General features: G+C 37.6%; 2 protein-coding genes across 5 annotated transcripts; both read right to left on the minus strand.

Annotated features, from left to right (window-relative positions):
- Positions 1–1,131: 1,131 nt before the first annotated feature.
- On the minus strand, positions 1,132–14,453 carry LOC129577357 (follistatin-A). Of its 3 annotated transcripts, none has more exons than XM_055464230.1 (7): positions 13,224–14,453; positions 11,102–11,287; positions 10,155–10,831; positions 9,805–9,952; positions 6,872–7,120; positions 1,612–1,733; positions 1,133–1,438 (listed from the first exon to the last, which is right to left on the minus strand). In XM_055464230.1, the coding sequence occupies exons 1-7, from the start codon at positions 13,507–13,509 to the stop codon at positions 1,292–1,294; spliced, it is 1,815 nt and encodes a 604-aa protein (XP_055320205.1). In that variant the 5' UTR covers positions 13,510–14,453; the 3' UTR covers positions 1,133–1,291. The 3 variants fall into 3 exon arrangements, with proteins under 3 accessions (XP_055320206.1, XP_055320205.1, XP_055320207.1); XM_055464232.1 differs by having other exon boundaries at positions 11,102–11,345; positions 13,224–13,328; XM_055464231.1 differs by lacking the exon at positions 6,872–7,120 and having other exon boundaries at positions 1,132–1,438; positions 13,224–14,108.
- Positions 14,454–21,935: 7,482 nt separating this feature from the next.
- LOC129577365 (angiogenic factor with G patch and FHA domains 1) lies at positions 21,936–24,760 on the minus strand. 2 transcript variants are annotated; one of them, XM_055464249.1, is made up of 8 exons: positions 24,536–24,760; positions 24,213–24,434; positions 23,973–24,098; positions 23,439–23,757; positions 22,759–23,292; positions 22,541–22,652; positions 22,348–22,447; positions 21,936–22,241 (listed from the first exon to the last, which is right to left on the minus strand). In XM_055464249.1, the coding sequence occupies exons 1-8, from the start codon at positions 24,758–24,760 to the stop codon at positions 22,056–22,058; spliced, it is 1,824 nt and encodes a 607-aa protein (XP_055320224.1). In that variant the 3' UTR covers positions 21,936–22,055. The 2 variants fall into 2 exon arrangements, with proteins under 2 accessions (XP_055320224.1, XP_055320225.1); XM_055464250.1 differs by lacking the exon at positions 23,439–23,757 and adding an exon at positions 23,815–23,890.
- Positions 24,761–24,893: the final 133 nt, after the last annotated feature.

The following is a 24,893-nucleotide window of genomic DNA, read 5'->3' on the forward strand; positions in this document are numbered from 1 at the left end:
GCGATGTTGATATTTTCAGCAGAATTTTTTTTTTAGCGAAATAGAAGATATATATTCAGATGCGCGGTGAATGACTCACACATCAATGAACAAATTTCATTGGATTTGTTCGGCGAGGAATAAAAAGGCTCATACAATAAAAGGTAGATGATTTGGTGTATCACACATAACCCATTTTATGCACACAAAATGTACAACACACATTTATCTTGTCGGAATTCAGATCAATTAACAAATTCGCCTAATAATAGTCTCTACTTTTATCTAATTCAAATGGTGCGTTTTCAATCTTATTTGCAATTTTATTTTTTTGATTTCTGTTTGAAACGAAGCAATTCGATTACAATCAACAATAACGACAGACAAACAGATGAGAAAAAATACCAATCATTGTAAATACCCAAAAACAAATCTTAACACAATTACAAAAAAACATGAAACTATCACATTTCATTGCAAATACTGTGTTTCAGAATGATTTTTGAGATTACCATTGCCATATGCCAGTCTATCACACACACACACACTCACAGAAATTGAACCAAAGAAACACCATATCTTTTATTATATGAGGAATCATTTTTCGATTGTAATTCAAATAAAATCCATAAAATTGAGAATAAATTTTGCTTAAAATTCGATCAAACGTTGGTTTTACTTTCACAATTTTGGAATTGAACTATTTTTTTTTTTTAATTTTAGCATTTTTTGGACTATTTTTGAAAACTTCTTGAAAGTTTTGCCATCATTTCTTGATCAAGTGGGGTAAAGTAAATGAAAAAAAGCAGCAAAAAGCAAATAAAGCACCAGAAAGCAGTGTAAAGCGCAAAGCAAAAGAAATTAAAATGCAGCAAAGCGAAGAAAAACGCAGATATATAAACTTTGAATGAAAGGGCATCGCTCGTAAAGCACGATTTATCACGAAAAGGAACATTTTCAGCAGAATGAAGTAATATTTTGATATTAAAAAATCCGGAATTCATTGAATTAACGGGCTTAATGGATGGCAAACGACGGTCTTGATGCAATGTAATCAAATAACCAATTTGCTGTAACTTTACGTTTCTGCGTTTCGCAAAAAACATCACCTTATCTATACTTTCCCTTCGCATTCGACTGTATATAAAAAAATTTCTTCATTAAAACGCCCGCATGACATATACAGTGGATACATTTTTTTTTTATTTTCTAATAGACAGATTTTTGTTAAAAACATTTTATTAAATTAATAAAAAAATAATAATAATATTAATAAAAATAAATTTAAAAAAAAAACTCTTAAATATGAACGTTAAGTGTTTGTTGAGTTTTGGCAGACTCCATTATGTTTGACATCAATGTAATAGCCCGTATTACATGAATCTCTCATCATGTGACACCATGAATGATACGATTTATTGTTCATACCGCAAATTTTTATAAAAGCTGATTGTTGGCCCTGCTTGATTCCATCAAATGCAAAGAAGAAGAAGAAGAGAAAAAAGGGAAGAAAAAAAAAATATCATAAATTACATCATTTTGTGTGTTTGTTATATGCCTCACGGGAATTATTATGATTCTCAAAGAAATGAGCACTAGTATAAAATTTTGTGCGTGTTTCTCCACACGTACCTGCGGTCGTTTTCGTCGTGGACACTTAAAACTGCATGCAACACATCTCGGTCTGTGAGTTACCAAATCGTTCAAGCAAACTTGTCTGTCTTTGCATCTGACGGTATCACAGTTCGCGCTTTCTACAAAACAAACGAAAAGAAAAAAAAACATTCATATAATAATAAAAGAAGATTATGGGTTTTTTATCGCTTATTAGTGACGATTCACTCATTATCTCAACTCCCTCATTCGAAGAGATTGACTCTCTCTCTCTCTCTCTCTCTCTCTCTCTGCTCAGTTCTGCCATTTGATAGCTGGGTACCAATTTGAAATGAGAAAGGCAGGCTTCTCGACAAAAAATACCTCGGCTAATGAGAGAGTATCTGTTTTAATGAGAGTATTGGACCTTATTAATCACTGAGCTGTGTTTCGTATATCACATTGTAACCCTTGACGCAATGGGGGAGATGATTTGACCGAAAAACTCTTGCATAAATACGCCAAAAGGTTTAGAAGGTTGTGAATATTGTAGTGAATTAAGAGAGTGTTTAGCCAACAACAAAACATCTTCGACAGAGGGTAAGAGGTTATCGATTAAATCCTAAACGACGACGACGACGATAACGAAATGCTTTCAATAGAATTCATCTTTTTATCCTGTGTGACTTAAGGCCATTGAATGCTCGAACACGATGAAAAGTACGAACAATAAAAATCGATGTAAATCCTCCCAATATAAATCACTATCAAAGTGGTAGATTTGTATTCAAAATACAATGTTGTCAATTTATATTTAGCCCAAAAGCTGATGGTATCCATTAATCAAATGTGAGAGAGTCAAAGTGTCGAAAAATGTTGGTCATTTGGTTGAAATACTTGTGTAAATTCATCGAATATTACCCGTTTCATTACGAGTGAATTCAAGTAGCTCAAGTTTTATGGAAGCAAAGTTTCGTGTGCCATAAAAAGGCATACGATTCAAAGTTTCGAACGCAAAATTATTTCGAAAAGTATTTTAGTGCAAACTGCAAAATTCCCTTAAACAAAATCCTTCAAATTTATTAAGATAGAAGCTAGATAGATTTTGTGTCATCAATGAAAAAAAAATTTAAAAGTTTTCATGCAACGTAACTTTAATCTGGATAACCAGTCTCTCTCTCTCTCTCTCTCTCTCTCTCTCTCTCTCTGTTGGATTTTGAAAAGTTTATTGTGTGGCCCAAAATTGTTTGCAATTAAATGAACCAAGTTTCAAGTTGATGAAAAGTAAATTGCAATCCCGTTTTTAGTCGACATTGCCATTCAGTGTGGTTTTACTGTCTGATTTTGATGACGATTTTTTGCTCTTTTTTCTCTCTCATCCATTTGCAACTTTGTGACTGTAAATGGTTTGCTTTATGGAGAACTTCGGTCTACTTTCTTGCACAGTCTCTCTGCTGCTCATTTACTCTCGGTCTGCACTTCAATTAATTTATATGAGCATAAATTTCATTGTAGATTCTCTCGTGAAATGAGTTTCGTTTCATGTGAAACCGCATCAAAGATATAAGTTTTTAGTCATTGTCTGAGGATGCAGCCGCCCGTGTGTGTGAACGCGCGCGCGCCTTCGCGTCAAATGAACGATTAAAAAAAGTCGAAGGAGAACGATGAAATATCCATTAGGTGAGGTAAAAAAAACAAACAAACAAAGGGACATAACGTCATCGCGCGAGACGAGCGAGCAGACAGTCAAAATAAAAAAATTAAAAAAAGCGAAAAAAAACAACCAACACACCGAAGTAGAGAGAATGAGAATCCGAAGAGCCGAAAATGAATCGTCCGAAAAAATTTCCGCATTTTTGCAAATTGCATTTTGTTTGTGTGATTGGATTGGGGCGCACCTTACGAAACGGCTTCTTGCGAACCGCCAATATATTTATGCATACAGTAAACTTTTGATCAGTTGAATTCTGATGAGTGTGAATATTTCGCGAATTTAAATTGAAGTGGCTTTCTTGTGTGTGTGTGTGTGTATCGATTTCCAATGATTCACATCTATAACTCGGTTCAACGGAATTCAAATGATTGGATGATCCGCTGATTTCACTTCTAAACAGAACCGACGAAATATTTTATGTGAATTTAATGAGGTTTCACGTCTAAACAAAGTGACATATGTAATCAACCCAGAGGACGATTCGGCTTATTCTCCTTGTTCAATTTCATGAGAAAAAAAACTTTGTTTACTCAATCTGAAAATATGAATGGAGTGTGAAATAAAACGATACGGTTCACTGAAAGTCTACTGTACGTCACTCTTTTTTTCGTTATTTCTGTCTCTCTTTCTCTTTCGCCTGGGCAATTTCGGTTTCGCGGTTAAAATTCTATCGACGCAGCTACGAGTTTTATTGAGTCGATATGAAAATTCTAGGAATTCCATTCGGACGATCAGCAACGAAATCACCAAAACCATGATGAGAGCCAAATTAATACGACATGAGAGTACCAGGGAGAAGGAATGGGAGAATAAGTCTCCTTTTTATAAATTATGTTCAGGTCAAAAATAAAATTAATCCAAAAACAAAACAAGTCAACGGCGGATGCATATTTTATCAAACGAACGATTGCACGATTGCACATATCGCAGACAGTTTTCCATACAATTTATGCTGTATCCAAATCATAATTTGTATATTTTGCCAATTTTATGATACCTTCAATTTATTTTCTTCGTTTTTGTGCCCTTGGTACACACGCATAATAATGGGTGTATGTGCGCATGTGTGTGTGTGTGTGTGTATTTATGTTTTTGGTGTGTTGCTTGCTGTTTCGCGTCTCTCGACGAAATTATCGTCTCTTCCACTGCATGAGCAGTGAATGCAATGCAAAAGTCATTTATTTATTCAAAACGGGCCGAATTGAATTTACACATTCACTAATGTGTTTCCAGACGTGTGGCGAGAGCGCGCGAGAGCATTGAGTGCAGCGAGACATGTCGTTATCACAGAATTCGAACATTTTTCGAGGTGCTATATACATTCGGTTTATGACTCGACTGTTTTTTTTTTACTTTGCTTGCTCTTCTCTGTTCGACTAACAATTGTCGCAGCACGTTTGAGTCGTCTTCATTTTATATACATAAATATATATCTACACACATTTTTTTGTGCTCTTTTTGGATAGTTTACAATAATTTAAACACACATTCGCACATTGCTTCGCCTCACTTTGCATGCAAACACCGAGTGATGTTTCGAAAAAAGAAGCACACACAGAGAGAGAGAAAGAGAGTGAGTGAGTGAGAGATAGAAAAAAACGTGCACTCGCGGGACACAGAGAGAAACATACGTATAATATCAATGTTTACAGACACATAAATTTTCATTAAAACGTTTGCGTATACAATTCACAAAAATGCGATTGACGAAATACGTTTTAATTCGGTGTCATCATGGTTGGTGTGCGACTATTTGATTAAATTGCAAGCATAATTCTTGTGACTGAGAATGAAGTGAATGAGTGAATGAGTGAGTGAGTGAGAGAGAGAGAGAGGATGCAGTCATGAATTCCATTTGTTTGCGCTGCAAATTCGTGCCATAATCGTTTCGCCTTTAGTTGTTGTTGCCTCTTTTTTTCTCTCTTCTTCTGCGTTTTTTCCTTGCGTCTCTCATTTTGTGCGAGAGTATGCAACAGTTCGTTGTGCAAAGAAGAAAAAAAATAAAATAAAATGGTTATTGTTATTATCAGCACCGTCAATTGAATTTCTTGGTTTCGGTTGTTGCTGAAATGTTGTTGTTGGTCCTGTGAAGAGCGATTGTCGGCTCATCAGTGGGGTATTAAAGAAGGTGTCTGTTAGACTTTTATTTGATTAGTTCTGAAGAACGATTAAATGAGCATGAATGTGAGTACGGATTTCGATGTCGCGATGCTGACGGCAGCCAAGCCAGTGGACATCTTCCTCTATTTCTTCTGGCGTTCTTCTTCCTCTTTTCTCTCTCTCTGTCACGGCCTTTCTCTTCCACCGTGAGGCTCTGGCCATATACAATTTGCCATGGTTCGCGCACAAAAGTGCATGGACTTTGTTTTTATTCTGCCTCTCTCTCTCTCTCTCTCTCTCTTTCCATCCTTCACTCGTTGAAATAGTGCAAAACATAATGAAGAGAATTAATTCAAATGCATGTGGACATTTATGTCATTGCATGCAATATCACGAAGTTCACGTTTTCCAATTTTGTGTTGCGCTTTTTTTTATTACTGTCCTCTTTCTCTCTCTCTCTCTCTCTCTCTCTCTCTCTCTTTCTCCTTTTCTCTTTTGGGAGCGGGTGCGCGCGCTCACTTGCTAGAATGATAAAAGTTTGCGTGTCGCGTATATTTTTTTCTTATGCGACACACACTCGGAATATGTGTATACCTTGAATATACGTCTGCATTAGTGCAGAGAGAGAGAGAGAGAGAGAGAGAGAGCAAGAGGGACAATGCAAAAAAAGAGACCACAGCGTAATTCACTCAGCAAATGTATAAATAAGCCGAGTAAATAAGCCAAATACTTGAGTTTGGTGTGCGGTGCACTTCTATTCAAGCGCTTCAAAAATGACCTTCGGCAACCTTGAACAAGAAAGTTCATTTACATTTCGTCTGTTACATTTCACTCGTTGCACTCTCTCAATGCTGCCGTTGTTGCTCTTTTTATTACAGCCAATGCACTGAATATGCAGGTGAAACAGTCCTTTGCATTTGAAGATTTTTTTCCTCCTTCGATCGATCGATTGAACTATTGCACGGCGTGATATTGCACCGGATTACCATTGAGAATTTGATGGCGAACTGAAGGATTCAACTATTGAGAAATTGATTTCGAAAAAGTATCCCGTATGCAATGGAGAAGTAAATTTCACATGTGAACAAGCGATAAGATTGATGTGCTATTGAGAAAGGGCACAACACATCATCTGTTAGTCAAAATTAGCATCTTATGCCCAACAATGTGATAAAATCACATGAATCAAAAAAATGTCATAATTTGTTTGTGTCATTTTATGTCTGCTTTGCTTCACTCTCCGAAAATATATTATTGTGAAAAGTGTCAAACCGATGCCAGGAATACGACAAAAACAACGTCTATATTGTTTTTTCTCTGCAGAACTCTCTCATTTGATTAATGTCCATTCCGTACACAGTTTACAAAAACGATCAAAAATATGATGTGCAACAAACTTGTTGCCAGATAGTAAAGAATAAGAATGAAACACAATAACAACACCAACACCATCATCAACAACAACAAAAAAGAAGACCAACGTACCTTTGCAAGCTCCACGATATGCAACCGGAATGGAGCGTCCCAGTTGGCATGCCGTTCGTTTGATTTCGCACAGATTACGGTAAGTTTGGCCGTCGACACCGCAAACTAAGCGAGCTGGATTTGATATAACCGATTTAACAGCAGGATCATATGGTGGACAGGTTATTGAGCATGTCACACAGTGTGGCATCAAGTTTTGATCCTCCAAACAATGTTGCCCAACCGGACACTGTACATGCTTACAGGAAGCTGCAAAATAGTAATAATTACACCAATTGAACGACCAACGAATGAAAAAAAGGCAAAAAGAGTGGAAAAAACATAAACAAAAGACGCATAGAAGAAATGAAACGAGAGGCAAAAAAAAGAGCAGAAATACGAAGAAAGAAACTACAAAGTATGATGAAAAATGAACGCAAACTAGCAATCAACTTATCTATGAGTGAAATGGACTGAGAGATAGAGAGCGAGCACATTGGAAATAAAATGCAGTTGGTTTGGTACCGTATTTTCAAGCCAATTTTATGTACGAGTTGCTCTCCCTATCAAACCATTTGTATTGTTGTTCGATTCGAATATAAATACAAGCGCGCGCGCGCGCACGGTTATCCCCACAATTACTTCTTATTTTGATTTAATAAAGATACTATTCTATCGTTGCCCATATAATCGCGATAATATCTCTCGCGTAATTTTGCCATCGCGCACTTCTAACGCGAAAATTGTGTCTGGCCGAACACGCAAAAAAAAAACGTTTGCTTTCCTTGCATGCCCATATCGTAATTGCACACTTCGCCCATGCACAGTTAACTGATTGACGCGGTGAGCATTTTTTTTCTCGCTGTTTTTCTGTTCTGTGAACGCGAGCACTGGAGAGAAAAATGCCAACCAACAATCGCGCGACGCTTTGGCCATCGGACGTGTACTCAGAAAAACCTTAAAAACAAAATCGATCACATTGAAGCAGCCCAGCGCAAGTATTTTCATTCAATTCATGTTACATTTTGAGATTGAGATTAGCATGCGGCCGGCCGTTCAACGAATGAACGAAGAAACGGTTTTAATAGGAAATTGATATGAGCGAACGTCTCAAGCCGGTCATTAAAGATTGATACGAAAATTCGATGTGAAAATCCAGTCACGATTTGCCGTGCTCTTCTCAAGACACTGTACAAAATGTGCTTGTTCGATCGACGACAATATCTTTCTATGCTGCAGCATTTTCCATTGTTTGATTTTTGTCTCTCCCCCTCCGCCCCCTTCGAAAAAAGAGAGCGCAAACGTCGTTTTTTTTGGGTGAATTTGCCATTCGATTTGGTTTGGTTTGGTTTCGAATCGATTTGGATTAAATCAGCAAAAGCACTTTATTGTTTCATTCGAAATGAATGTGCCATCCTAGCCGGATGTTTTGATAGCCAAAAGTGATTATCTGTCGAATGCTGTGCACGCATTGCTTACATTGCGTTCTGGAATTTTGTTTTGACTGTGACATTAATTGAACAGATCATTGCAATGTTTTTTGCGTACATACTTTTTTCTCCTTCTTCCCTTTTCGCACACGGTTGTTATTGTCAACGATGATCGTTTGATAAAAATATGTATGTGCAATTATCATTTGCATTTTGTGCACAATTCGAATTATCACCGTCGTCAACCACGAAAGAACAACAACAGAAACATCAACATAAATCAAAAGAGTTGCCGATATAAACAATGATGTAATTGATTTTTCTTCCTATCTATCTAGTTCCATTTCAATTCAGCAATTGAAGTCTTCGAAACGTCAAATCGGTAGAATGAAATGATATTGTAGCTATCTCCTGTTTTTTTTTCGGTCGTACATGTGCATGCGCATTACGATAGTGTGTCAATTACGCGCGCAAAAACCATGTTGAACAGCCAATAGGTAAGAATTCTTTTCATTTCAAGTGTGTACTTCGGTGTATTGCTGTAATTTTTTTCTTGTGTTTACATATGTTATGCATACAATTTATTCTCCTGGTCTTTTGCTGTTGTTGTCGCTTCTTCGACTGAATTCATTTCGATTGGGTCGCACGTTTCTGCGGAAAAGTTCGACCAATCCAGACGGATGGGTTGCTTGTTAATGTCGTTGTTATTGCTACTGTCGCTGCTGCTGCTGTTGTTATTGTTGTTTAAACTGTTTCGGTGGAATAGCAGACGTTAATAAATATCGCAATCATTCATGTTTACAATTATTTATGCCTGCACACATCCATTGTGTATCGCCAGGCATATTTGTTCTATCTGGTTATTGCTGCTGCTGCCGCTGCTACTGCTGTTGCGTTTCATTACCTTCAATTCTATGCCATCTATTTGGTTTCAAGTCCGTGCACTCTTTGTCTATTTTGCATTTGCAAATAATAGACAATAAATTAGAATGAAAAATAGAAGACAGTTCGGGCAGAAAAACAACGAAAAACTACAAAAATGCACCGATGTTTTGAAATAGTTCCACTCTGAAGCACACAATGTAACACACACACACACACACACACGCTCTGTATCGAATACAATCGCGCACAATTTTTTAACATTTCCATGGCCGTTCCGCCGCCAAACATCACAAACATAGAGAGAGGGATAGAGCGAGTTCGAGATAGATAGAGAGAATGATGCGATACAAAGAAAGAAATAAAGAAAAGACGAGATGAGATGTCAACGGGATGAAACAGCCCGGTGAAAAATGACTAGATTATATTGAAAAATTGCCACAAAACATGTTCCACTGAATCTCAAAGATCAATCTAATTTGCCGGATGATATTTCCAGCACAGGCCTTCTGATTTCGAATACGGAGCCAAACATAAAATGTAAATTGTATTCGACATATAAAATGGAATCAACAGCGTATGAACAGAAGGAAGAAGAAGAAGAAGAAGAAGTAAAAAAAAACAATAATCGCCTCAACTTACTTTGGCACTGTCCTTTATAGGCAAGCGATAGAGTTGTCGACTCTTGTCGGCAAGCGCGTCTTCTCAATTGGCATTCAGTTTTGTATGTCCGCCCGTCGGTTCCACAAACTGCTGTTGCTGCCCGATGAAATTGATTGTTATCGTACAGCTGTTTCAAAACAGATGAGAGAAGAGAGAAAAAACACAAGACGAGTAAAGAGAAGAGATAAAATAAAATCAACATGAATGGAGGAAAAGGAGTAGAGAAACCGTAAAATTTATAGGTAACATCTAGCATTTCTAATGCCCCATCTATTTGGTGTGCTTTTTTTCTGCTTTTAATCGGAAATTCGGATTGTAAATCAACTTACAGGCAGATCAATTGGAGGGTAGGGTATGTCATGTCCATAGAAGTTCGATTTAAACTGTTGTTCCACGGATGTTTGCCGACGATGATTCACATTCACGATATTATTGTCGATTAAACTGCTGTTGCTGTACTCATTTTTATGTGTTCGCATTTTATGACGATGGCTTATGCCACTTTGATGGTGTTGTCTTGCTGTTGAATTGCTATTTGAACTCGCAACTAAATGCTTTGACGATTTAACCATATTTTGTCGGCTGCTGTTATTGCTGACAGTGCCACCACCTTTGTCGTTGTGCATTTGTTCGGTGTTGTGAATTTTCTTAGATCTATGACTACTACTTAAATTCGAAGGATGATGAATCGGTGCGATGATCGATATAATTTTATCACTTTTTGTGTGCGATCGATTTGTGTTATTCAGATCATTGTTAATAATCTGAACATCGTCATGTGATGTATCGTCGTTGTCATCGATGCTACTTTGGTGATGATGGTGGTGGTGGTGGTTCAGTCCTTGATAGTTACTATTGAATTGTGAATGTGCATGATGATTGCCACCACCGTTGCGTTTTGGTCGTTGATTTTTGGTTTTACATTTTGGAGCGCATACACATTTCGGTTGACCGGACCGCATTACGCATTTCTTATGAGCGCCACATTTGGCTGTTTTACACGAATCTGAAAATATATTGGAAACATATCTGTGGTGAGGATGATATGTGAGGATCGGTGTCGGTTGTGGTGGGATCAATGGCAAAATCTCGAAATTGCATAAAACCAATTTTATTTGGTTGGCCACTGAATAAGTGCCGACCAATTTGGTCGGTCGGTATGTAATTAAGCTTAGAGAGAGAGAGAGAGAGAGAGAGAGAGAGAGAGAGAGAGAGAGAGAGAGAGAAATTTTGCAAAGCGATGCTACGATGCTATAATACTTTTTGTTACACTTACCGATGCATGAACCGCAAGCAGTGCCATCGCCCAATGCGGTTGCAAAGAAATATTCAAATTCGGTCATTTCCTTTTCCGTGAAACCGACATCGTCGCCGCCCCCACAGCATTTCTCTCTAGACACATTGCGTTCCATTGGATGCTTGCATTTTCCACCTTGGGTACGTTTTGCCCAACAAGTACCAGCTATAGACAGAAAAAAAACATATATGCAAAACCACACACATACCACAAATCAACCAATCTAATTGGGATTCACGTTCACACACACACACACACACACACACACATGAGTTCTACATACGTATGAGAAACAACGAAATAACTGACCGACCAACCGACCGACGCGTGCATATTCTGATTTAGAGATGTCACACACTAAATATTCACTATGAAACGGTGCATTTTGCACATTAGAAAGCGAGATCATACAGTTCTTCAGTGTTGTGACTCAATTAGTTTGATGTTTTATTTCTTCATATGTTTCAATTTAATCCCATCGCTCTGTGTGATATCTCTGTTACGAGCCCATGCTATCTCTACGCATATAAATTTTCTCTTTTTTCATATCAATTTCGCCATATATCAAAGAGAGTAGCTTAATGTACACTACGTGCTTAACATGCTGTGACACATTTCATAATCTAAAGGCAATAATACGGTTCGTTCGCTTCGAGGCCCAACGTATACAAAACTGCAAATTGTGGTTATGACAATTATATTAAATGCAACATTGTTGCGCGCATCGCGAACAACAGCAATTGCAGTCGCAGCCACAGCAGCAAATCAGATCGATACAATTTAATGAAACATCTAAACTAAAAATAGAATAATCGCACTTATATTGTTTCTACGAATCAAATTTACAATAATTCCCATCAAAAGCCATACCAACAATGACTATTTAGTGATTTAAACAGTGTGCAGCAGTGGCATTAATTGCACGCGCGCCTGTATTGAGCACACAACGTGCCTTTGGGTGTGTGTGAAACATTCAAAGCACTAATATTGACCACAATTCGTATCATCATCATCATCATCGCATCGGCATTCACACGACACACAGAGAATTGAGCGTGAGCGCGCGCGCGCGCAAGATCGCGTTCATTTACTCGAACGCCTTCATTCACATTTATCAATAAAACATCTGATATCTATAAATCATCATATGCATGGTATTTGTGATGCTGATGATGTCGATCACGATGTGATGATGATGATGATGATGATTATGTGTTTCGGGAGGGCTGTTGCTGCTATTCGAAAGGATTTTAATTGAAAAGCGGATGCATCGCATAAATACCATAAATTTCCGATAGAGAAATGGTTTTATCTCATTTGCAACACCTCAATGCACAAAGCCAAATGGGTTGCGGCGCGGTGTGTGCGAGAGGGAAAGAAAAAGAGTTTGCATTCGTAGAATCCGAGCATGGAGAATGTGTGCCGTATTTATTCAATCAAATGAAAATGCGAATTAGAATTCAATCACCCTGAAAACTGTATTTTAATTTGTTTTAATGGTAGCAAATGAAATTAACAAGTTGTACGTGTATTTAACGCTCTGTACACGAAATAACAGAAAATCAAACAGTTTACGTCCTGAAGCCGAACGGCTTTTGGTCATTATTTCTTTTGCTCTCTTTATTGTTTTCATTTTATTTTATTTTTTGCGATGTGTAAATCGGCTCGTTTCCTGATGTTAATTTCTATTTTTTTTTATGTGACCAGGTGAGGATGTTGAGCATTGAAATGCGTCGTAAATTCGTATCGTTGAACCGTTAAAAATGGGATGAGAATGGACAAGTGTTTCCGTTCATTGAAAAAAAAAAAACGTCAACAAAGACGATGGCAATGATGGGGCTCAGAGAGAGAGAGGACACAGAGAAAGAGTGGTAAAACGGAAACAGTGGACAGTTTTGCTTCATTGCATTTGCTTCATAGCACACGCATTATCTCGCTACAATTTGATAGTGTCTCTAAAAAATAACTGTGTATATGTACGCGCGTGCTAGTTCGCTCGAATGGTCATTCGTTCCTTCTCTTCCTATCTCTGGTGATTTGTGTGTTAACCAATAAATTAGGATGAATGAATTTTAGGAGACGGGACTGGGGATGCACTTACCATGAACCATATCAGCGAATGTGAATGAAATGAGAATTACAATGAGGATGCGCGTAAAATGTCGACTAAATGGTGTTTTGCATTTGGATTTCAAGACACCTCCATCATGTTCATCATAATTGTCATGTTTATCATTGGGGCTGGTGGTGCCGCCATCGTTGCTTGCGATCGCATGTATAATCCGTGTTGTTATTATTGTAATGAAACGTGGATATGGTGTGGTTGTTATTTGTGCTGCTGTTGCTGTTGTTGTTGTTTGTATTTTGCCGTGTCGTGTGTTTGTCATTTTACAGAAAATAACCAATGCATCGTATTCCGTACTTAATTGAGTTTGAATATTATGAACAACAACAACAACAACAAAAAATCTCGGTGTTTTTTTTCTCTTTCTTCTCCTACTTGATACGAATCTGGTGGATCATTTTTCGATTAATCTTGATGTTTATTTGATTGCAACACATTGATCGGCAAGGTATAACACTTTCCGCACTTGTCCAATTTAAAAACAAGTTCTCTTTCTCTCTCTCTCTCTTCGATTTGTTTTTCGTATTTCTTTTAATTTGTCGCGTTTTATATTTTTGTTATTCTCGCTCTTTGTCATAGATATTTAAATATGTAATCTTTTTTTCCGTCGTCCTCGTCGTTGTCACTGTTGTGATCGTCGCTGCCCGTTCAGTGTTTGTTTATAATATTTGCATTGAATTCATGTTGCAAAACATTTGTTTTATCAAAAGTCTACATATTTTCGATCTCACATTCCATTTAATTAAATCCGCACAGAAAATCATGTTTTCCAATTCGTTATTGTTCAACTGTACGTATGTTTACTTCACGTTGTCGATGATGATTTTAATGAGATGTACAACTTACTTGATATTCCTGTGACTTTTTCGTGTATTTTTGTTTTTTTGTTTTTTTTTTTTTTGGTTTTCAAAAAGAAGTTTCACAGTTGAAAAAAAAGTTCAAAAGTTGAAGGAATGCTCAAACTAACATAATTTCAATTGAAAAAATAAACGAAATCGTCGTTTGAGACTTCAATTGATTTTCCGAGTTGAGAGGCAATTATCGATGCGAATGACCAATTCCGATCACAAAAATCGTGCACAATTCCAATCAATGAATCGCATAATTCCCATTATAATTGCTGCATTGAATTCTGTTTCGTTATTAACAGGAGCGCACTCTACGCACGTGTCTCGTGTATGTTTTCATATTTGCAACGGATGTTTTACTCAATTCCTTGAAATGTATACAGGAATCACGTTGATATACACATTAGTCAATCGATTGATTCTTTTCTTTTTTTTCATTCTCTCAGAAATCACTCACTCACCCTTTCTCTCTCTTTCTCTCTCTTTCTCTCTTTCAAACTGGAAATAAGAACGTGTCAAAATATTTGCATCCATCGTACCAAAACAGCCGTCATTTTTCCGTTCATTTAAAAAAGCTGACGTTGAAAACCGATTTGGTGGAAAATGTTGTTGCAATTCGATTGCACGCGGTGTTTTTTTTTCTTTACTAAATGCGGTCATTGCATAGCATACGTGGAAAATTGAAACGTAGGAAATACGAAACAAAAAAAACAAATTATGTGTAAATTCGGTTGAAAATCAAAGTGAAAAGGATTTGTTGACTATGCGCTTTAAATGTTTTTTTTTTTCTTCTCTGAGTGGATTTTCCCTAGAAAAACTCATTTTCTGCGTATTGACTCATGGGGACGACACAACAGCTGCCGCCAAAAATACTTGGAGCTTGAACGATTCGTTTAATTATTGATGCGATTAATGTGAACAGGAGAGATGAAATGCGCCGAAAATCGATTTGCCTTTCAAATGCATGTGCATCAATTCAATTTTTTTTTTCTGTTCATTTTTGCAACGTTTTTGTTTGTCGATTGACGATCACATAAAAGCCGTGCACGTTACCTACTTTTTTCGACCAATATTTAAATGAAACTCACTGATTTCACACTTCATCACTTTCAATTACTGCAATTCCGGCAAATTTGTTCCAATAGAGACAACAAAGTCGGTTAAATGAATAAAAAAATTCAATTTATTTTCAATGCGCACTGATTTCAATTTTGAATGCAAACAAACGGAAGAGAAAAAAAAAACCAAGCAATTAGATAAACAAATTCTTTTTAATTGCTAATTGGAATGTTTCACTTGCAAATGCAACAGCAATGAAAAAATGTGAAAAAAAATCGTCTAAACGATCAAATTGCAACTGTTCCGTCACCAAAACATTCGACAAATGAACGACAAAACGAAAAAAAAAACGAACTAACAACCAAAACAGAAACACACACGTTTCGGTGCACGGAGAAGAATAGTAGCGAGAGATGAAAAAAAAATATTGCAACGAAAAAAAACTATATAAGAATTGTGTGCATAGGAAGGCGTCCACACCGTGTCTGCCTCTTGTTTGTTCGATCATCAAACATATACTGAATTTTATTCAGATGTAAAAATGGATTTGAAGTTTACGCAAAAGTGTTTGCCGTTGTAGCCGTTTGGTGTTGGCGAAGTGTGGTTGGTTTTTTTTCGTTCGTTCATTCGTTCGTTTCATTTATGTAGATATCTATATTTTTATATTTTGTGTGCTGCAGCAGCACCATATTAACGAATGTATGCACGACCATAGTACAAACACACACACCACACAACCATATATACATACACTTAAAATGAAATATAAATAAAAAAAAAAAAATAATATAAAGATACAAAAAAGAAAAGCAACGAACACAAAAAAAATATAATATGAGCAAACCTTTAGAATGTGCACAATGCACACAATTTATTTCATACAAAATGTACTCTTGTTTGTATGATTGTAGTGGCAGCAGGCAACGCGCGCGCGGACGGAACGGCACGGCTATGTGAAACTATATAGATATAAAACTCAAACTCATCGCAGGAAAATTTGCACGCACGCTCTCTCTCTCTCTCTCTCTCTCTCTCTCTCTCTCTCTCTCCCTCTCTCTGTGTGTGTGTGTGTGTGTGTGTCTATCGTGCGCCTTTCGAGTTCTTTCTCTCCTTCTCTCTATCACTCTCTCTCTATCTCTGGCTTTCTCGCTCGCTCTTTTTCTCTTTCTCTTTCACTGTCTCTCGCTCATACGACGCGCGAACTCTCGATCAACAGAGAAAACCACAGTGAGCAGCGTAGTATAGTATCGAAAACGTTCTTTGCAGTTGAAAATGTATTGGAATTTGTGTGTTGCATTTGGTTGATTGATAACTCGCGTCCGGCAACAAACCAACCAATCAATCGACCCAGAAGGATTGATCGGTCTTTCTATCTTTCTCGATATGTCTGTCTGTCTTGCCGCGTCTTCTGTGACAAATTCCATTTGGTCTAATGAAATGTGGATTGCTTTTTTTCGGTTCTTGCCTAGCAACCGAATTGGGCCAGTCCAGCAAATCCCTTTGGATCGGCAAATATGAACGAAGAGCGAGCGAGAGAGAGAGAGAGAGAAACAACAACAAGAACGGCGCATCGTCCGAACCGAAAAAAGAGAGTGAGAGAACGGAACAAATCAACGAGCGCGCGAAATAAACCTGCACTACAACGCGCACGCGCAAAGAAGTGTGCTATTCCTTTCGCTTCTGCTCCATGCGATTGTTATGCAGCAGTTTTTTTTTGTACATTAGTTGGCGTTGAGCGCGCGTTCGTTCTACCATACACATATTCGCATATATTGGAGGGGTTTAAATTCTCTGATTTTTTTCGCTGTATTTTTTGTCTTTCTTTTTTGTGAACTTTCTGTCTCGTTGGCCAAATGATGATTATTCACCGATGACTTTGTGAGTTTATTCATTTGTTAGGCTATACTTCTGTTTGTTTGTTTTTTGTTATCTTCATTCCATGGACTCGGCACACCGGCAGACCGACACGAATTTCATTCGGAGGAAGGAAAAAAAGAGACTTTTTGTTCGATTTCGTGCGCTGATTTTAGTTTTTCAAATTGAATTTGTAAAATTCCAACAAGTATTTTTGTATTGTACCCAGACCAGCAGGTTTTTTATCAAATGAGTACGGCTTTTCAAGGGAAGTAATTGCTTAACATAAAAAAAATCTTGACGAACAAAATGTTTTTTTTAAAGAATCAAGTGAGCTCAATTTATGGGCGCTTCGAATCCTTTTTTCTGTTCTCATTTTTTTTCGTATATCTTTGATACATTTTAGAGAAAGAGTCGAAGACAGAGAAAGACAGAGACAGAGAAAGACAGAGACAGAGAAAGACAGAGACAGACAGAGAGAGAATGTGAATTTTGAGAATCTTCCTTCTGCGGATTACGCATATCAAATAGTATTCGTATTTGCATAGAAAGGCTCGCGTGTACTTATGTGTTGCATCCGAGTTTCGTCTTATTCCGTGCGTAACGCTCTCTTTCTTCTGCTCACTCGCTGGCTCTGTCTCTCTGCACATTCAATATTCCTTCGTATCGCGACGTGAGGGCTTTTCCGAGCTCATGTGCACTTGTTACGTGCATGACTTGACCGCGAATGACGACACGGCACGAACAATTGTATATTGTTGGTGCTGCCGTCATCATCGTCATCATCATCATCATCGTCGTGGTCGTCGGTTGTTCGAGTGTACACAATGTACATGCAAAATTTCAATTTATTTCGATCGCTTTCGTAGTGAAATGGACTGCAGAGACGGATGACCGAACATGAACACAAATCTTGCATGAGATAGAATCAAGTGATTTTCGTTTCTTCTGTCGTAAGCATGCACTGAACGTTCATAATAATGTGGCTGTTTCATGATTTCATTCAAATGAGATGCATAGATCGAGCCTATGAGCTGGGCGCAAGCATGTCTTGAATGAATGAACAATCAAAAAAGTTTAGGAAAGAAAAATAATTCAAAATGCATTCAACGATTTGAATTCGTGTTCCTAAGCCATCAAATCAAGTAGCTAGATCGTCCGAAAAAAATTCAACACAACGATTCAACGAAAAAAAAATTATCAAACAGCTGAACAAGAGCAAGAATGGACGATGGAAAGAGAGAGAGAGAGAGAGAGAGAGAGAGAGAGAGAGAGAGAGTGAGAGAGAGAGAGAGAGAGAGAGAGAGAGAGAGAGAGAGAGAGAGAGAGAGAGAGAATAAGAAGCAACGACGGAGTCGTAGCTCGTTATCCAAAATACAAATCGATGGATTTGGTCTGGCGACCAAAGTACTAACGAACACTTTTATCTCTCCTTTTTTACGCGCACGAGAGACACTCGCGCTCTCCCTCTATCACAGCACAGAAATAACCTGTTGATTCATCACACGCGCCCACAGAGCGAGAGAGGATACGAATCAAAAGTACGTGCGCTTGCTACCGAAAGGTGAACGTCGAAAATAAAATGCGAACAAAGATTCAGTCGGTTTGCGCTGCAATGTGTATCGTTCACGGAACATCTCATTCCCTATCTCACACATTCATTCTTTTTCTTGGTCTCTCTCTCTCTGCTCTCTGCTCCGGTTGCACGCGCTCGCATGAGCGTGTTTATTGTATTTTGATCCAGTCTGGGCGATGCAAAACAGGACTACCATTATCTCTCTCTACGTCGTGGCACGATATGCGAATCACTAGCAATTATAGCGTCAAAACTCACCAACTACGTGCACTGATTTTCTCTGTTTGTTTACTGTATGCAACACACAATTGAGTTGTGAGTAGTTTTTACTCTACTACAAAAAATACTATGATTCTATTCACGCTGAAGTGCGATAAGCATTCTCCGGTGGTGTGTTGTTGGCTCGTTGTTTTTTTTTTATTCGTCGTGTTCGTTCAACTTCATTGTGTATGATGATGCGTTGTTTTTTTTCGTTGTTGTCATCATTGTTGTTGTTCTCATTGCATGTGCACGTACATTCGCTGAAAGAAGATGATATGCAGTAACGAGAGCGCGCATTCGATCACGAGGAGAATGTGCGCACATACGCAACAGTGAAGAAAAAAGCCCCATATCGAAAATTCCGTCTTTCTCTTGCGATTCGCCATTTGCGGGTTGCGAATGAGTAAGTAATTCATTAATAAAATGAGATTGTGTGTGATTCATCGCTCAACATGTGCACTAAGAAATCATTAATCACGTCGTGGTGCTACACGTATTGTACTCTGTGTTGGGCCCGTATGACTTATTCATAGAAGATATGAATTTCGCTCGAACAAAAAGAAGAAGAAGAAGATGAAATAAAAACGTGGAGATTGACAGACAGTGAAGATATTGTGTGTGTTGATACGCCTCTCTCTCTCTCCCTCCTGTCTTTTTTTGCTGTCGTGGTCGCTGCTGTTCTTATTTTTGTATGCACGGTGAAAAGTGCAATATTTGGTTTATGAAAATGTGTGAGTGGTTTTTTTTTTCGTTTTGGAATTTCGTAATTTGGAACGAAACACACAAAAGGAATTCTTGTAATTTGAGTTGTGATTGATATATGATCCTAGGTGATATAATTTGCCGCTATTTTAAAGCCAACGAATAATTGGAGGAGAAACACACACACAAAAACCCACTGTTGCTGTTTTTGTTTTGCTTGAGCGCGTATTTTGAGTCAACAATTCGCGGATTTCGTCAACAATAACAACAAACGGGTGAGTTTTTTGAGAGTAGTAAAAGAAAAAAAATGTTACGCCGCAAAAAATTTTATCACATCAAAGAAGAAAATTTCAGCCGAAGAAAATTTTTATAACTAATTTTTTCTGCTAAAAGAAGAAAATCGAAACGGGCAGTTGGATGTAAACCAAAAAATAGAACGTATTTGATTAAAATTGAATACTTGGGTCTGTAGCATTAGAACTACGTCCAACGCGTCAGTTTAAATCAACGGTTCTACATTGAAACACAAAAAAAAACTGATTCTCACATTCTTTTATGCATTTGCAGTGACCCAGTATTTAAAACGCAAAAAAATGAATTCAACAAAATGACTGATATTTTTTCTCTCTCTCTCTCTCCCTCTCTCTATCCCTCTGTTGAAATCGAATATAAATAAATGAATGGATTTATTCGAATTTCAATTGAAAAACAACAGCCCAAGTCACAGCGATCGATCGATCGAACGAACGAGTGAATGCAACCCATACGCTGTGGCGGTAAATGTTGTGTGTGTGTGTGTGTATGTTGGTGTTGTTGTTGTTCAAGACGCGATTGGCATTTCATGCTCTTGGCTAAATTGCTTTCATGTCAATCGCAAATAGTCGAACGGAAAAACAATGCACCTATCTCTTGAGGTGCCCGAGTCGAAGTGCGCTGATCACCACAACGCTCAACGCCGTATAGATTCACATTCTTCTTTTATTTTATCTCGACGTAGATTTCGCCTTTGAAGTTTATGGTAATATCTAACGTGTAATTGAGACAATTATTCTCTTATTAAGCGGACGTTAGGACGGTGATACAATCCATTTTAATTCTTTTTTCTTTGACTTTGGTTCTCCTTTGTGGGTTTGAAAGAGAGAGAGATAGAGAGAGAGAAACCTAAGGCTGGTTTAGATGTAATCGAATTTTTCGCTGGCGAATTCCGGAACATTCAATGCGACCAACGAATTTGATATGAATCAAGACATGGATATATAGACAATTTTGATATAATATTTATCATATTTAACTTAAAACGTATTAGAATTCAATAAAAAAATACACACCCCAAAAAAAGATTCAAAGCTCATTTGATTGAAAATTGGTTTTTCTTAATCTAAATTTTGTCTTGTGCACGATCACATAATTTTTGTGCAAAATAATAACATCAGAACTTGGCATTCGATTAAAACTCACGATTTCGTTACTAGCCCATGAAATCATGGAACTTATAAAAAAAATATGAAGAATTCTAGTGGATTTCGCGCAGAGAAGCAAACAGAAAAAAAAACTGGCACAGACCTGGTCAGAGCTATGTTTGGTTGAAAGAAAAATCATGGGAACAAAATGGTTTTCGTCGATACCTAATGAATTCTTTCGGAGTATATATCTATATCAGCAAATAAAAATGCATCGAATCAGTGCAATAACAATTGCGTGCTATAATCCAGTTGTGTCTATTGAGTCAGATGACGGTGTACCAATTGCACATTGGTTCGTGTTTGCAATTTGCACTGGCAACTGGGCTGCTGAGAGTGTCCGGCACACAGTGACGGTTGAACGATGGCGGGACAAAACGAGATGCAACGAACGAACGAACGAACGAACGAACGAACGAACGAATGAACGACAATCGTTACATTACGTACGGTCAATTATTATTTTTCAAATAATTCATTATACATTGTTTTTATATTTATTTATATATCACACAAATTGAACATAATGTGCGCTCATTAGGCGCAATATACACGTATATATTTATGGACAAGATCAAGTTGTAAGCATGTGTCCATTCAAATATTTGCTGTTGTAATATTATACTCTCATGCATATTTTGTTGTTGTTGTTGTTCTGTAGTCAATATCGTGGCGTGGCGACGACGATCAAAATGAAGCTTGCATGTAGAGCAAGCGAGCAAATTACGTGCCAAAGCAAAAATCCTCTTCAGGGTGATCTCACCAAAATGAGGCATTCCTATCAACACCTGCATTTGCACACAGCAAATAAGCCGCAGGAATTACACGTGAAACGATTGTACTCACAATCAGACACTTAAAAGTCACCTAAAACAACACTAACAGCAACAATGACGACGCAACAGAAAGGGATCAGACAAAACCAATGTTTAGCTTACTTAAAATGGTGTTTTGTTTTTATTAGATAAATTCACATCAGGCTAAGTCCAATTTGTTGAGCATATCTTAAGTGATTCAGTCAGTCACGGGAAATTAAATAAGATGCAAACTAATCGCTTTCATCACTGCAATCTTTGAAAATGTCTACCGTTCGCTCTGATGATGCATGGTATCGCTGATGTGTTTTCTCCCATATTCTTGCCTTATGCTTTTGCTTTGGATCTTGTAAACTCGATACACTCACGCTGCTCTCGCAACCAAGACCTTTATTTTTCTCATTCATTTTCAGCGGTATCTACAAAATTCATCATCATTTACAATACGAATTCATTATTTATTTCATGATTTTTTTGGTTTTGCTTTTGCGCATACACAAACACAGACACAAATTAATGACTTACCGGCTCCAGAAGACCATCATTATTTTTACCCAGTGTTTGACCTTCGCTCCATCCCAGTTTTGATAGCATTTTGAAACCTTTATTTTCGCTTGATATTGAACTGTAATTTTTTTTTCGAAATGAAAGAAGAACACCACATTCAGCTATTTCTTAAATTTCCAACCAAAGTTTTTCATCGTAATTGGATACATACGCATTAAGTGAGGCAGCTTTGGTTTTTTCATGTTCACAAGAGCTGCCAACCGCTTGTCGCCGTTTTTCAGCTCGGTCTGTCGTTTTGGCATCCATCTTTGGTGCCACATATTCTGTACATTTGGAAAATTGATTTCATGAATTCGTTTTTGTTTGGAAAAATTGGAATAAAATATGAAATAGAGAATAGGGATTCTACATTATCTATGAATAACTCACTTTCATCTTGCAAACCGTAGCGTTTTTTTAGATTTTTCAATTGCCGCTTGTGATCATCGTTCACATTTCCTGGTTTACTTTTTGCGGCAGTGGTTGAGGCTTCAACCGTTTCGCTATATGCCGATGCCGATGCCGTGCTATCGGTTAACAGTCCGGGTTCACACTGGCCACATGTTGAATGACCATCATGAATATGACATAGGAGTTTCGTTTGGCCAATTTGTAGTAAAGCCCCATGCACTAGCTGCATCGGTTCGCTCTCTTGTTTGGCATTTGACATTCGTTTGCCATTCATGAATGTGCCATTACGTGAGCCCAAATCCGTGCACGTGTAACCATTTTCAGACTCATCATACACGAATTTCAAATGATACTTCGAACAGTTGATGTCAGGGATGATAACATCATGTTTTCCTTCACGCCCCAACGAACCTCCCTTGTATGTAATTAGGAAAAGTTCTCCGATTTTCAACTTCCTAATATTGGTCTCTTGAACGATGATTCGAAGTGATGGTGGATACTGTTTTGCAATATCTAAAAAGATGAAAAATCGCATTTTATATCAAATTTTTCCCCATTTGAGATGTCTTTGATATGTACGGTTTTCGCGTATTTATTTTTTCGTTTGTTAAATTGCATATTAATCGTTCTATTTCGTTCTATGTTTGACAACTTTTCACCTGAGAATGTATTGTATGGCGAATTTTGGCCGGAGCCAGACGACGTATAACTGTCATCATCAATGTCATAAACGATTTGCTTGCGCTGATAGACCGGACTATCACTACGCACTCGATAGTCTTCATCGTCCGCACTATCATCGTTCTCATCGGAAATTTCGCCATCTTCTTTTTGCTCTGAATTTGGCGTTTTGGATAATTTTTTCGCCTTTGCCCGAGCCGATGATGATGATGATGATGATGGATTTGCTTGGTGATCAGAATCGGTGGATTTTAATCGTTTTCGCTTTGCATTCTCACGATCATTTTGATTATCGGTCTGCAATGAAATAAAAAAAACAAATACGCGATTGGATACACATTCTCAATTACCCACCTAACGCGTGCGTTCGGTAGCAATCAATTAAATTCATATGCGAAAATTGTTGCATCATGGTGTCAACAGCAGCCACCTAAGGAAGAATCAAATTAAATCCCCAAAATGAAGGATTTCCAACGACTTTTGAAGATGTTTGATTCAATCCATTAGATTACCTTCTCGTCTTTTGCCGCTGCCATATCCTCGCTGGAATAAACTTGTGAATGAAATTCAAATTTATTCTCGGCTTGGTTATACGAATAATAACATCCATTGTTCCCATCATAATAAAGGCCATGCTCCTGAAATTGACATTAGAAGAAGAAAACAAATGTGATGGATTTTTCTTCTTGAACATAGGATTTCAAATTTGTGTCATAGAATCAAACTACAACTAAAGACAAAGTTGAACAAACCGCATTATAGTAGTATCCCGTTCTTGAGTCATAGTAAAGGCCTGATGTTGGTTCATAGATAAATCCAGTCTCATTTTGCGCTTGATGCGCCGCATTTTTAATCTCAGCTATAAAATTAGTTGCTTCAGACTCTTTGCCGGTGGCTTCTGTGTCTTTTGTTTCGGTTTTTCTCTCAGATGAGTTTTTCTCCGATGTTGTTGAGTTCTTTCGAGATACTCGATCCTTGAATGAATCATGAAAAGAGAACAATGGAATAATTCATTCAAACATTGTTGTTGTTGATTGCCTGGTATATTGAACAATGGTTGTGCACGCATACTCACTAATTTGATGATTTTCTCCCGGTATCGCTTGCATTTCCTTAGCAATGACCGAATTTTTTTGTGTAATGACAGGATGTAGTAGAAAATCTGATCTCGCCGCACATTGTGCAGATTCGTTTCGTTTAAAAAACGGAATTTAAATACTTTGCGTGGTTTTTTGGCGGCCACTTTAATTGGCTGTATTTTTGGTGGTGACGATGATTCATTAACTTTGCTCTTCGGCATTGTTTTGAATAAATAAATCGATTCACACAACGTTAGTGCAAAGACACGGCACCGTATCAATACAATATTCACTAAATTTCCGTCTCTCCGTCGGCCAATTCGGATTTGTAGTTTTCCTCCTACACTATTTGTG

The sequence above is a fragment of the Sitodiplosis mosellana genome, unplaced genomic scaffold (genome assembly GCF_009176505.1).
Source record: "Sitodiplosis mosellana isolate CC-2019 unplaced genomic scaffold, AAFC_SMos_1.0 Smas_scaffold_6197, whole genome shotgun sequence".
NCBI lineage: Eukaryota > Metazoa > Arthropoda > Insecta > Diptera > Cecidomyiidae > Sitodiplosis > Sitodiplosis mosellana.